Source organism: Carassius auratus, chromosome 3 (genome assembly GCF_003368295.1).
Source record: "Carassius auratus strain Wakin chromosome 3, ASM336829v1, whole genome shotgun sequence".
In the NCBI taxonomy this organism is placed as follows: domain Eukaryota; kingdom Metazoa; phylum Chordata; class Actinopteri; order Cypriniformes; family Cyprinidae; genus Carassius; species Carassius auratus.
The window spans coordinates 26,670,897-26,685,847 of record NC_039245.1 but is presented as its reverse complement, the minus strand read 5'-3'; the positions used below and the strand labels follow the sequence as shown (position 1 = coordinate 26,685,847).

General features: G+C 37.5%; 1 protein-coding gene across 1 annotated transcript; it reads right to left on the bottom strand.

Moving 5' to 3' along the window:
• Positions 1 to 1,991: 1,991 nt before the first annotated feature.
• Positions 1,992 to 13,063, bottom strand: LOC113054519 (transmembrane channel-like protein 6). Its single transcript, XM_026220131.1, has 19 exons — positions 13,043 to 13,063; positions 11,871 to 12,119; positions 11,582 to 11,727; positions 11,347 to 11,491; positions 10,349 to 10,510; positions 9,611 to 9,744; positions 9,007 to 9,100; positions 8,252 to 8,349; positions 8,085 to 8,180; positions 7,923 to 7,998; positions 7,042 to 7,175; positions 6,845 to 6,952; positions 6,677 to 6,755; positions 6,501 to 6,582; positions 5,615 to 6,346; positions 5,236 to 5,320; positions 4,556 to 4,651; positions 3,397 to 3,543; positions 1,992 to 2,421 (listed from the first exon to the last, which is right to left on the bottom strand). The coding sequence occupies exons 1-14, from the start codon at positions 13,061 to 13,063 to the stop codon at positions 6,502 to 6,504; spliced, it is 1,623 nt and encodes a 540-aa protein (XP_026075916.1). The 3' UTR covers positions 1,992 to 2,421; positions 3,397 to 3,543; positions 4,556 to 4,651; positions 5,236 to 5,320; positions 5,615 to 6,346; position 6,501.
• Positions 13,064 to 14,951: the final 1,888 nt, after the last annotated feature.

Here is a 14,951-nt window from a genome sequence, read left to right as displayed (position 1 = left end):
ATTCAAATGGTTTAATGCACAGCTAGCCGTTGATTATCACGCTTATGACATGGTCATTTGCCAGCATTCACATGTTAAATATGTTAATAATATTTGTGCTGCAATATTTGACTAGAACTATAAAAATTACGGTTATTAGTCATTTACAACTTGTTAGATGTTTCTATGTTCATCAATGTTTATAGGAAGCGCATTAATATAGAACTGACCTGATACTTCCTGTGCAGTTACACAAATTTAATCAACACCCGCCAGCCAATCAGAATCAAGTATTCAGACAGACCATGGCATAAAAAGCATTAATCCTTGAGTAATGAAGTTTAATTATCAAGTCTGAAGTGAACTGCAAAGATATATGATTTTATAAAGCATACACCTTATGTTCCATAAAAAGCACAACCTGGATTTCCTCAATTTTATAAACATATTCGCTAAAAACAATTTCTAGCCTATTAAATATTTAAATCTGAACATTACTAGAAACAAATGTATATTTTCACTATACACAAATTCCCATGGTTAAATACATTTTCCAGACCTGTAAACCACAAAACAGCCCAAAACAGGTTTTTATCTGAAGCCAATAAGCTTTTGTATCCAACTTACAAGCTTTATGTCTTGCTGTTTCCCTTAACTACAGGATCTAACAGAATCCAACCAGCCTTTTCCTTTGCTTATCCAATAACAAACCTATTCAAGCAAACCCCTTAACATCACAACTGGAAACTCACTGGCGGCAGGTTCGACTAACTCCAAGAGTGCAATTATCAGAGCAAAAAGCTTTCTCTGTGCCTTGATGAAAGCCCCCGAGCCCCCTTGAGCGACTCAACGTCTTGTTTATTTACACTCAAGATCACACCGCTCTCTTCCTGTGTCATGTTCTTTGGTTCCAATTTGTTCTGTTATGCTTCCACTAAAACTGAACAACTATGCGTGTGGTCACAATAATTTTAACAGGCTGACACTCTCCACACACACACACACACACATTCCGCCCTGTGCCCTCTCTCACCTCTGTGACACCTTCCACTATACCACATTGCAGGACAGCGAGGGTAAGGGGGGAACTTCAAAGTGGCCGGAGGGGGGTGCCTCTTTTTCCTGCCACTCGTCATCATCTGAGGGTCTTTGCTGCCTCCCTTATTACTTTAATCAATTCCAACTGCTCTGAGAGGCTTTGATGGGGAGCGGGGCAAGGCATGCTGGGAGCACCTGCTGCTGAGCAGAGCACAGGTGGCCTACAGAGTCCAGACCTCTTCACCAGGAGGCAATAACAGCGCTGTTACCCAGCAGGCATCCCAATCGACCCCGGACATGCTGGATGCACATAGTTCAACCGCTAAACAATATGAACCTTTAAGAGATCGATGAGCATCGGATCACAAATTAAATAACACGGAGACATTGTTTTTGTTTTTTTATCAATCATACATTTAACACGTATACACTATCAAAATAAGACTGAAGCATGTGCTAATATGCAAACTGAAGTCCAGGGTGTTCGGGCACAAGCAGAACTTGGTTACATCGCCATCTTCTGGCTCCTCAGCTAAATTAAAAGTCAAGAAGCTGCAAAGGAAATTTGACATCAGTGAGAAAATATCATGGATATCTCACAGAGGGCTAAATACCATGAGCATGGTTTATTAGTGTAACTATAATCAAACTCACAGCAAAGTTTAAAAGAACAGATTACCAATAATGGACACACTTCCTTTTCAGAGGGTCTGAGATTATTTGTGGTGTTCAAATACATATACTGTATGTCCCGAAGACGAACAAAGCTTTTACGGGTTTTTATGGGGGTAAGTGATTAATAACACATTTTTCATTTTGGGGTGGAGTATCCCTTTAAGTGTTCTTGATGGATAAATATTTGACGAAAAATGTTGCATCTCGTCCTGAAATATCTTTTATTGTGTATGTATGTTTTAGTGCTCCTTGGTCCACATAATGTAATGCATCTGTGTAGTTGCATTTATAACCATGGCCTATTTATGCTATTTTCACATAGTTTGTATGAGAACAGATAGCATGGTATTTTCACAAATTGAAACAAAATTATTCGTTAATAAAGAGTTTAATTATACATTAACTAGGCTAATCCAAGTATAACATAAAAGATGTTTTCCACGGGAAAATATTAATCCTAATGCAAAAGTGTTATTATGCACCAAGCATGCTCTTCAACATTTGAGAAATACATATAAAAGTTATCATTTACAGTAGGGCATACAGACATTAAATCAAACTGAATGCTAGGTACAAAATTTAACAATATACTCTGGTTTATCCTGCAGAAACGTTTAGTTCACATTGTGTTAGGATGAGGTTTAGTGTAAATCACTTCCGGTGCTCCTATACTCCACTTCTAGTTCACACACAGTCTGTCTGAAAGGCTTGGCATGGAGGAGTATTTAACTGGAAGAAGAGAGAGAGAGAGAGAGAGAGAGCTGTGACTGGGTTCAAGGTGTTCTCTATTACAAATCATAAAATGAGATCTTTAGTACCTGCAGAAAATAATCTTTTATCATTCTCATTCATCTCAATGGCAGTGCATGCTATGCAATCTGCTCATGACAGTACACTTCTCCCACCAGGCTGTTTTGAGCCGATCATCTTAAAATGTTAAACCTTAAAACTTGAAATGCCATGTCACTGCTTTTTCCTGACTTCATGACAACACAGCCTGGAATTACAAGAAGTAACGCAAACAGTCCCAAACCAAGCAACTGTCATATTGAGATTAAAGGACATTATTGAATAGATTTCTACAGTTCTAGGGTTGAAAAGACCAGCCCTGCTGCTCATCAGTGTAGGCGATGTTGTGTTTTGGATGCTGGTCTTCGGTATGGGATGCTGGTGTCCCAACCATGCCTTCTTAGGGTGTGATCACATTAACAAAATTTTGCATGCAAAGAAAGATCGACTTTCTCTTCTCAGTAGTGTAGAGATGTAAAAGGCACAGCTCACTCAAAAATCACTTTCAAAACAAGCCTGTTTTTATTTCTCAACACAGCGAATTCTTGCGACCAACATGAATATGAGTGAAACCACTGGAATAACTGGATTTTGCACACACAATTTCACAGAGCAACAGTAAATGTGACCACAACTTTAGTCTATCTTAACTAGCAAGCCTCCTTTGGTAAACCAGGGGTGCGTTTCCCACAAGCACTGTTAGCCAACTAAGGTTGCAAGTTCCACTGAACACTATCTGTAACAACAGAATATGCAACCATAATGCTTTTGGGAAACACACTGCAGATTAATCAGAAGCACCATTTTTTTGCTGGTGAAGGTCATGGCTATGCTGGTTCCCCTTCATGAGCAGCACCAAACCAGCACAGAAGTCTAAGCTAGTCTTTTTTTAGTAGGAATTATAGATTGACTTACTTTTTCTGTAATAACTCTGTTGATCTTTAAGGGAAAGCCTCCAAGACAGTGCGGCCCAGCCTTTTCGGCTGCTTTAGCCTGTGTTGAAGATGAATATCTCACAAAGCCCACACCCTTTGGCCATCCCGATGACTTGTCGATTGTGAACTGTTCATTGAGAAAAGTTCATAAATTACAAGAGGAGCCAAAGTTTACAGTAAAGATCATGAAAAACATGAGATTAACTAAGTAAACTACGCACGTCCTGATTTTGCCAAGTCCGATGTGTTCCTAGGTCAACATATTTTGTTGACCCTGGAACAACATTTTACTCCAAAAATATATTCTTAACCATATCCCTACACCTAAACCTAACCTTAACCATGAGTAATCCCTAAAATCAGAGGAAATGATAGATGAATGACACTGACGTACAAGCACCAAACACTGATTTTAAGCATAAACTTCACAAAATCTATAAACTGGTTCTTCAAATCTGATTGGTTAATCACAATGTTGTTCCAGGGTCAACAACGATGTTGTCCCAGGAACATGTCTCACTTGGTAAAATCAGGTTAGGCGTAAACTACAGACAAATTGCTGGGTTAAAAACAATGCAATTTGGGTCAATTTGGCAAAACACCACTGGATCAAAAATAAACAAACCCTGTGCTAGGACGTTTGGGTTAAATGTTTCACCCAACATACTAAAATGTGTTCTCTCTCTCTCTCTCTCTCTCTCTCTCTCTCTCCCAACTAGTCACCATTAACTTAACTATTTTTCACTGTTTGCTAAGACATTCTCAACAGAGCCATGAATTGACGAGTCACTTTTTTTACTTAGGGCATATCGCCACTTAATTGATGGCTGTGCAATCACTTTTCTTTCTTTCTTTTCTTTTTTTTTTTTTTGGGTTATTCATCGAGTAAAATAATTATATTGTTTGTTTGATGCTAATTATATAATAGGAATATCAGATATGTATTTTTATTATAGAAATACATTACAGAACATGCAGATCCATAACATGTGAGATGACAATAAAATATAATAACTATATTAGAATAAAATAAACATTACCTTGTTATAATAGTGTTTTCTATTTATATATATATCGATAAATACATGAGAATAAAATAATAACATATTTATTATTAATAATATGTAATAATAACTTACTACACATTCTGTAATTGTCCCAAATTTTTCAAAGTAGTCGTGAAGCTCGCCCTGTTTCACCAATGGATTCAAATCAGTGATGAAAATCCCATGGTCCTATGAAGAGAGGTAGACAAGACATCGATCAAATCACAAACCTCCATCCATTCAGTTTCCAAATACCACTTATGTTAAACTTGCACCTAAAACAGATTTAAAAGCCAGTGGCAAATAAAGGCGCTGTAAACCATTGTTTATAAAAAGGCACTCAGTGGTGGAGCATTGCATTAGCAGCGCAAGGTTGTGGGTTCGATTCCCAGGGAACACATGTTATGTAAAAACTGTTAGCCTGAATGCACTGTAAGTCGCTTTGGATAAAAGTGTCTACTAAATGCATAAATGTAAATAATAATACCTGACAGGTACCATTGATTTCACTGTCATAAAATATGTCTGTAGCTTCTGTCAATTGGAAAACAAATGTGATTGTGGTCAATTTCTGTTCAGCCAATCAGATTACTCTTCTGTTCAAACTGTCTTATTTATACCCAGTTTTCTTTTGTTGATTTAATTGTATAATTAAAAGCTACTCAAATGAAGAATTCATTAGAAACCATTAATTATATTAAATTTTTTTGTATAAAATGTCCCTGCAAATCAATTCGTGCAGGACAGGAAACATGAGCTCTGACATTGCTTACCCATTCACCCCATTTTTTAAAATCTTCATATTTTTCTGGGAGGTGGATGTAAAAACGTTGTGGGGGATGCATTGTTGAATAAACTCTACAGAGAGAGAGAGAGAGAGAGAGAGAGAGAGAGAGAGAGAGAGAGAGAGAGAGAGAGAGAGAGAGAGAGAGAGAGAGAGAAGAAATGTTAGGATTTACAAATTTCTAGTACATTTCACCAAAAAATACATAGAAACAAATACATATACAATCAGTATATGACCAAGAACCATAAAACGAGCATTTACACAAAAACAACAGAATTAACCACTTCATTTAATGATTAACAGATGTGGGAAATGTAAAAGTAATGGTTAACAGCTGGATTGCGAGAGGAGACACATGCACATACCTCTCTGAACGACTGTTGTAGTTGATATGATCTGATGTTGGGAGCCAAATTAACCAAAGTGGTTTCTTACAGCTCCTTAATAAGGTGTATGTCAGATTTAAGCAACTCCTCCCAAAGAATGCAAAACATCACACGGTAAACTGAGCTCTGGACCATGTGACCACAGTTCAGCAGATCTCAGTTTGACAGGTTCAGACAAAATACCCCATACATTACAATCTCAAGTGACCTTAGCAGTCTTTGTCCGAGGGATATACACCAGTTAAAATAAGGAGTAATGTTCAGTCAGCCGATCTTCATCACAAAACACTTGCACTGTGGAAAGCTTATCATCATGGAATGCTGCATTTGACAAATCAGACATATGTATTTCACAGAGTTAATAGCAATTTAAAATAAGAGCAATTAATGGTCATTCAGATATGTTGCATTCATTTATTGATTTAAAACGTTCAAAACATAGCAGATAGATAAACTGAAGTGAATCTCATAATTAACCTGATACAAGAAACACTGCATATTGATAGCCTGTTGCTCTTCCTCAACCATACAAAATATAACCTTTAAACAACGGCATGAAGGACTGACAAACCAAAACATTGACGCACTGGTTCCTCAGGTATGGTTTTTTTGAGGGGGTTCCCACAGTGTATTCTTCCGAATTCATTTCTGTAGAATTCAGCCTTCCGGGGTGAAATAAATGAGCAGGTGACGAGGTCAAGGAAAACATCCCTGTTCACAAGAAGGAAGTGAACCATTGCAACACGTTAAAAAAAGCTGTGGAATTTGTCTTCAAATATTCATTTATCTGAACATCAGACATCCTGAATGCACAAAGTAAAGTAAAAGGAGAATTTCTAGTCTAAAGGAAAGACTGTAAGCTCACCTTACTGCGGATGAGGACTCGTGGCGCTCGCCTCATTGAGGGCCTGAAGTTTGGCTATAAGGAACTTCTTATCTTCACCCTCCTAAGAATGAGATGAAAACAAGAAATCATTAGGCTGTGCGTCATGACCTAGAAAACCAAAATGGTTAAAGAACAACAAAGCTCATTATACTCACATTGTCTATTTGTTTTTGTAACCTCACGATGATCATCTTTTGGCCATCCAAAACTTGCATGTGAATGTATATAACGGTGCTGGAAAGAGACAGAGGTGACGATTTAAAGAAATGACCTAAATCTGATCTGATGCACCCAGGAGTGACCCATGAGTGAGGACTACTCACAGGAACAGGCCCGAGGCGATGAAGAGGAACAAAGGGTTGTCCACCAGGTTCAGCAGAAACATGCTGTGGAGGTTTCTAAAGGGCCCGCAGTCTGATGAGGGCCTGACCCTGAGAGAACCAAACACACTCGCACTTTAACATCTCTATATGACTGACATCATATGCTTTGTGTCAATGTGTCCTCTGAAGAGACAAACCTCCACATTGTGTAAATGACACATGCAAGGGCCCCAGTGAAGGAGGGGAAAAACAGGAGCTTGATGAACAGTGTGCTCATCTGAGTGGTCCTCCAGGGTTTCTGGGGCAGTTGGAAGTTCCTCATCAAACTCGTCTATAAAGGGGGTGACAAGCATATTGGACATACTAAAAATATGTAGTAAATAAAACATTTCTTATACATTTAAAAATTCAATTTTTGCAACTTTTTTTTTACTGGGACTTTGTAACTTATCTGCCCCAAGAAGATGCATATCAGCATATTAGAGTATAATATGTATCCTCAAGGTACTACTTAGATGTAGATATGCAAAAAAATGTGTTTGTAAAGAAATTTGTGTGACTGTAAAAAGGTAGCTCATTTAACTGGCTATGTTCCTAATCTTAAGAACCATATCTACAGTATGTGTGAAGAAAAGATAAAAAACAAACAAACAACAAAAACTTATAATGTCCCCATCTGCTGGTGAGGTCATTCACACTTGTGTCTAATTCAAATACTTTAAAATAGGTTTGATGTGATGTCATTGTTTCTTGGATGTCATGTGACCAACCATGACAAATGAGTAAATAACAACCTCACTCTTGGATTGAACAAAAACAGTGCATCAGTCACACAATCCACTTTTGTGATGCTTTTTGTGTATTTTTGGCAGTATTCCAGAACTCCCAATCACTAAGCACTACATTCAGCTTATGTTTTCTCCTTTTTCTCAAGAACAGCATGATGGTAAATAAATGATGACAGAATTTCATTTTGGAAGGAACTAGACTTTTACATTGAAAGCATTAAACTCGATCCTGTATTCTCCATCCACTTCAACCCAATGAAGCCTATATAAAAGACTAAGAAGATCTTCACCTTTTTGAAGTAGAACAGTAGAAACAGTTTCCCAATTTGCACTGCAGGCAAGAGCGGTGAAAACAGCACACCAAACCTACAAAGAGAACACAGAAATGACTGTTAGTGAGAAGCCAGCTGAACACAATGCAATGTTTCTTCTTGAGGAGGAGAGGACAGTACCACACAAGGGTTTGGCCGTAGATGAGCTCCAGAACATCTTCTGCGATATCAAACTCTAGTTTCCTTCTTCTGAACGTCATGTTTCTAATACACAGCCTGAAGGGGAAGAAAGAGTCAACAAACTAAGCTCAACATCCCTGCTATCATCTGGAAACGTGAGAACTTACCCCCACACAAACTCTACTAAGATGATGTATGAAATTGCAAATAGCAGGTCCATTATAACCAAACGGTAAACCTCTTGTCCAACCAGTGTTTCCCAGCACTGCAAGTAAGCACAAATGAAAACAGACTTGCTTCAATTGATATTCAACTAATAATCTCATAGATACAGTATATAAGCTATATCTCTTAAATCTGCTGTATGTAGTATTGACTCTGAGTGGTTGAACTAGGTATTGCAGTCCAAATTCAAAATATTGAAGAGGGATTTTTCACCCGGCTCCTCCTCCTCAGACCTTATGCACTTGCAGGTTGCCAGATTGATGACACAAACAGGAATGAGCGTACATGGCGATGGATGAAATTAAATACGCTGTGTTTTGCACCAACTGGCAACCCGGGGTGCTGAAATTCAATTGGGTTGAACTGGCAGTGGGCGGGTTTCACAAACCAAAACAAAGACAGATATTCAGGCCCGGAACGCACATTTTCAAAGGAACATAACTGACTGTAGCATTGTTTGCTACAGTATGTTTACTTAGCATGTTTCTTAAACATCTGCAAACATATTATGATATTTTATGCTTTTTTATAATAAGAAAAATAGTTTTTTTTATTTTTATTAAAAGTTCTAATATTCTCATACACATGTATCAACAAACTGTAAGGATTGTTTTGTTATTATTGTCAAAATAATCACAACATATTGTTTCAGAATAAAATAAAAAAAATAAAAATCAGATTTCAAGTTTTTGGTCACCTGGTGTGTATTTAATCCATTCCTCCTGCAACAAAGTTGCTCGAGCCAGTGGTAACACAATACCCCAAAAATGCAACCCTTCAACAACAGGTTCCTACGAACAAAGAAAGCGAAAGATCTTGATGAGCACTCAGAGACTTATTGATGTTATGTTACAACAAACTTAACAGGAAATTCATGGGTATTGCCAAAGGCTATACAATACCTTAAATGGACTTTGGTATATACTGTACATATTTGAACATTTTTAGGTAACAAACTTTCTTGCCATAATCTATATAATCATATACATATCATCATAAAAATAACTGCTTGTGTTAGTAAGTGATGCAACTTAATGCTTTGGTTGGACGACTTTCTTGTGACTAAAAGAGACAAATGTTTCTGAAAGGTTCGGAGTAGTTCTCAAGATAAGAGTCATGCTAAATTATAATGTCACACATGATAGATAATAAATGGGCTATTTAAAGCATTGCATTAAAGGCAATAACAATTAAGCATGTTAAAATGCTTCATGCTATACTGAAAGGAAATATAACGTAGTTCAGAATTAAACAGGAAGTGAATAAAAAGTAAGTGAACAAATGGTGATGGCTTTCCTGACCTCACAATGGACACGTAGATCTGAGTGCTCGGGGATTCGTAATGCTCTGCCCCAGATAACATGTTGAAGAAACCAGGCAGGAGGTGACTGATGCATGACACCAACAAAGGCAGCATCAGCAAACCGACAGCTTTCTGAAAAGAGTCCACTGTTTGATTAAAATCTGTGAAATGCAAACTCAGAATATGACACAAACCTGCGATAATTAAATACACAAATATCCTTTATTTAATTCCATTTTATTACAGTGATGCAATTCAATCACACTAATAAGCAAGCTTTTTTTATTGCTGAAGAGTGTTGAATTTCTTCTCCTGCATCCTATTCTTCAAGTTTTTACGGGTTTGGAACGACATGGGGGTTAGTGATTAATGACAAACTTGTAATTTTGGGGTGGAGTATCCCTTTAAAATCGAACAAGCAAGCCTCGCCCAAATTTCAAAAGTAATGCAACGCATTACTCTCCAAAAAAACTGACTAATGTAATTAGTTACCTTTTAGGGAGTAACACAATATTTTAATGCATAACTTTTAAAAGTAACTTTCCCCAACACTGCTGTACAGCCGAGCAGAAAATGCAGTGAGCTGAAAATAAAGCTGTTTGCATCGTAACGAGGCAATAAAATAACTGAACAGGATGTGACTAGTGTTTTCTGTCATGAATTGTGTGATTTCCTAAGTGTTACGCATCCGGTTGCCTTCCTGTTGTCTATTCAAGACGATGACCAAAACCCTTACCTTGGAAGAGATCTGGTCAAACATAGGGGGCAAGTAGTAAACACCCAGCATGCAGCCAGCTATGCAAAAGATGCAAATGGACCATATAAGAAAGTGTAAGCAGCTCCAAGTTGAACACAAGTTCCTCTTCTGTTTGCTACAGCTGAGCTCAGACAGCATCTCCTAAAACACAAACACTGACTCAAATCCAAGCGTCACTGTGAAAGTCAACAAAGCATTGCCCGTGACGTTACGTATTATTAAAGTGTGTCATTCCTGCTTCAGTCTGACCAAACACAGTGGTCCCTGTCTGCCCTTGGTTGGACAAACAGGTCGTCCTTCATCAGACTTTCACAGCAGTGGTTTTACTGATGTTACTAAATCAGACTAAAAACAGTGTTGAAAGTGCGACAGTGTTTACACTTTTTTAAAGAAAGTCGACCAACGAATGGCTTTGTAAACACCGTAAGCTCTGTAAAAGGAATGATAAAATGTAGTAATAATTAACAACTCGCCATAATCTTAAATTACTTATAAATTACTTATAAGTAAATTAAATTACTTATAAGTAAATACTAAAGTAGTGGTTAAAATGTGATCATTTGATCTACATTAGTTATTGATTAGTCAATACTATATATAGTTTTCTAGAACTTCTCTGGGAGGAATGGAAACATATATTAATTGTGTACTTTAGTTCATTGATCAGAGTTCCTTGTTAACTGTGGTTAATAGGATGAGTTATGTCATTTATGTCTTTTTTGAGTTTCTCCACCCTTTCATCCCCTTTTTTGGAGATTTTCGGCCTTCAGCTATATTTATTTAACCTCATGTTAGTTTCATATGCTATTTAAACCTTAAACATTTGCATTACACACTGTTATTCATATCACATGTTTGACTGCAAACATAAAATGTGATCTCACTTTAATAGCATACGCATTGTCTATGACATTTTTTTCGTGCAATTATTTGGAGCATGAATTAGTTTTAACATGAATAGTTATATTGAAACAAACCTTCAGCTGAGTGCAGATGTTCGTCGACTGCAGTTTAACAGACTGTTTCTTGCTGACTTTAAAATCCCAAGAGCAGAAAACCTTTAAAGCTAGGTTACCAGAAGTCTTGAAGACATGGAAACTCTTTCCGATTGATTTAGACATACTGAAAAGATAAACAAAATCTGACTTAATCACAGGGCAAGCTAATGATGTGATACTGAATTAACACAGTGTACAAGGAAAACAGACAAACCTGTAAACCAGCATTACACATGTGATAAACATGCCTGCTCCGATAGTAAAAATATATGCCAGTGGTATGTCGTAATTTTCTGGACACATTTGGCAGTTTTCATTGGAATAGTGGCCATAAAACATGACCGAGTCTGTGAGGATGCCCTGTTGAGAAACAAAGACAAAAAACAAAACGTTCACTAAAGAGTAGAAGTGATATAAATGTTGCTCATCTTAAATTTCCAAAGACTGGAAAACCTCATAAAAAGCACCAACATTTAAAATTAGACATTTAGTATCACCCTTACCGTGCCAGTAAGCATCCAGAGCTCATCAGAGGAAGTGTGTTTCTTTTGGTGGAATTGGATTTGTGGTAGGACCAGGAAAAATCCATTGATTAGGAAGAGGAGGATGTTGTAAAGTAACAGTCTTCTGAGGAAGATGAAATAAGACAGAACCCCGCTGCCGAAGTGATCTCTGATGGTTTTGAGCTCTCCCTGCCAGAGCTCTATGGGTTTCTGCCAGGAGACTCTACCATAGCGCCAACCACACAAACCCTACAGATCAAAAACAAGAGTGCATACAGATTGATGGATCAAGACCTGCTTCTTTCAGTATTAAACTCTGGAAAACTGAAAAATGTCACTTTCAATGGTGATTTGTATTTTGAATTGGGTACAAACTGGTGTTCCCTTACTTTGCTAAAGCAAAGAAGGAATCAAATCAGCCATCTTGAGAGAAAACGTAATAACAATTTTGGCATGTTAAAATCTACTGATTTGATCTTTCATTAATTGCATTTTTATTAAGCTTTTTACTTAGTATTAATGACATAATATTTAGTCATGGACAACATTCAGAGAGCAACCACACATGACCCCCCCCCCACACATGTTAAAAATAATAATAATAATAATTAATTAAATATAATTAATTTATGCTTAATTTATGCTAAATGTATGCGTTTTTTTAAACACTTTATGTGTTTAATCTGTTCATTTACACGTCAACAGCATTTTGGGGACTGAAAACTCATATATTTTTAAATGGGTTTCAAAGTGTAAGTTTTTGAAAATGGCATCGTTATCGTTTCTGTGTAAACACTGTTTTTATACAGTATGGTAAACACCCCAAACCGGAATCTTTGGAAACGGTGACGTCATGCGAGTGAGTAGTATGTGTTTGGTATGTAGACATGCGCAGTACGTGTTGATTTTTAATGTCGTGAATAAACATACACAACAGTGGTGGAGTACATGCCAGTGTTGTTGTTCCTCAAGAGTTTGCTAACGTTTCTTCAGCAAAGTGTGGATTTACTTCACCAATATTACAACCAACAGCGGAGACGCATCATAAACAACATATAATCGTCACTTCCCTACAGGTAATGTTTACTAACAAGATGACAGTGCAAACTATTGACCTGCTATACATAATACAGTGTTTTTGGCTGTTTTCGTGGATATGTGTAAATAAAAACCTTTTGAACAAATGTTGTCATGTACACATGAAATTTTTTTAAAACCCATTTTCGACTACACTGTTGTCATGTAAACATATCCTTAAATGAAAGCAGACATTCACCTTCAACAACCAAGTTTTAAACTGATGGCAGCACAAGGATCTGTTAGCATAGAGAGGCTGTCCAGCCTCCCAACAGAAGACCAAAGCTCTGAAAACACATTTAGATAAGATTACGTAAAGACTGTGATGAATAAAAAAATGAATTTAACCATTCTAACACAGAGAACAAATGAATTTTTGCACTCAGGTAACATCATTTTTAAAAGATGCACTAATGCTGTCTTAAAGTCACCTGATCTGACGTTTCTCTGAGACACTAAGGGGCATTTCACGCAACAAACGCACACATTCACCAGCAGACAAACCTTGTAGTTTGTTTATCAGCTCTTCCTTTTGGGTAACTAGAACCAGAACACAGTAACAAAGTGTCAGAGGTCCACTTCTAATGTCAAAATAAGATTTCTGCATCCATTATCTCGCTGTATACAGCCTGTTTATCGTTGCTGTGCCTGTAAGACTTTTATGTCCACAAGTGTTAAATTAAATTGGAGAAGTATAGAATGAGTCATTCTTGCAGTTTAGTTTCAGTAAGAATTTCTTAGTCACTGAGGAGGAAGAGTTAGTATGTTTTACAGTACATCAAATTATTTTATCTTTAAATATCAAGAAAATTTTGATTAATCATAATATGAGCCCTGATTGCTTCAGATAGTTGGCACTGTGAGTGTTTTACTGCTGCAAACCATCATTCTCACATTCATCCTGCTCTCTAAAGATATCGTGCTCTGTAGAGCGGTGAGTGGTGGACACAACGCTAGGAGGTTGTCTTCTACGTGTCCCTGTGGATCGGGAGAACGCATTCAACTGATGAAATCCTGAGGAAAGACAAAGCAAAAAAGGATCATAAATGTAACACCATACACTGGAAACTGTAGATAATAAATACATTGTTAGTGGAGAGGACTCTGCTCTTCTGTACCTCAATGTACAATAGCTGTATTACAAGTAACAAACTACAAGTACCATAAAATATAAAGTGTAGATTAATGTGTAAATGCCACTGCATTTGAAAATAAAATAAATAGTGGCATTTTTTATATATATATACTAGTGCAAAAGGCACATGGACATTAAACATTTGTTGACGATGTTGGTGGTGTAAGAAATTATAGTCTGCCTTGACCCAGTTTCCGCTCCATAATATGTTTGATCATGCTCATTTCCCAAAATGGCTTAATTATTACAGAGAAGAAGAAAGTCAACAGTTATGTTATTTGTAGACCATTTGGGATGATCACATCCTGAGCAAATGGTGACCAATTATAGTATGGGGATGTTTGATGCAAAATGCCAGTTGGACCATTCTTAAATAAAGCACTGCATTTGGATCCGAATGACTCTGACACTCCTCATTACAGAAGACTTCCCCAAACCAAGATCCAGTAGCTTTAATGAGTACATCCAGGTCAGTCATGAACCCAGTAGGCCAAATTATGTGTCTACGTCAAGGAATTCGGCGCATCAAGGATTATGTGAGGGACTTTGTTGAGTTGGCCCATTTATCTATCATGGACGAGATATGTCCGATGATATTTTTTCGTAGTGGCCTATCTAAGCCGCTTGGCTCACTCATGCCTTTGAACAAACCTCATTGGACCCTTGAAATTTATATTGATCTGGCACTTCAAATAAGTGGCTCCGCATTTACTGTGGGTGATGTGTATGACGAGATGCACAAGATGGCCGCCACCCCAGTGCCACTGCACAAAATTGGCCACCGCCCCTGAGACTCATCCTATCATGGTCGCCAGCCCAGCGCCACTGCACCAGATGGCAGCCGCAACTGATCTCCCAGAGTCAAGTTA

Excerpts from the sequence above, each read along its gene's own strand:
- LOC113054519 (XM_026220131.1), bottom strand. The coding sequence starts at position 13,063 with ATGACAACATTTGTTCAAAAG. Across the intron at positions 9,101-9,610 it reads ATCTACGTGTCCATTGTGAG|GAACCTGTTGTTGAAGGGTT; the intron begins GTCAGGAAAGCC and ends CTTTGTTCGTAG. Across the intron at positions 8,350-9,006 it reads ATGGATTAAATACACACCAG|TGCTGGGAAACACTGGTTGG; the intron begins GTGACCAAAAAC and ends GCTTACTTGCAG.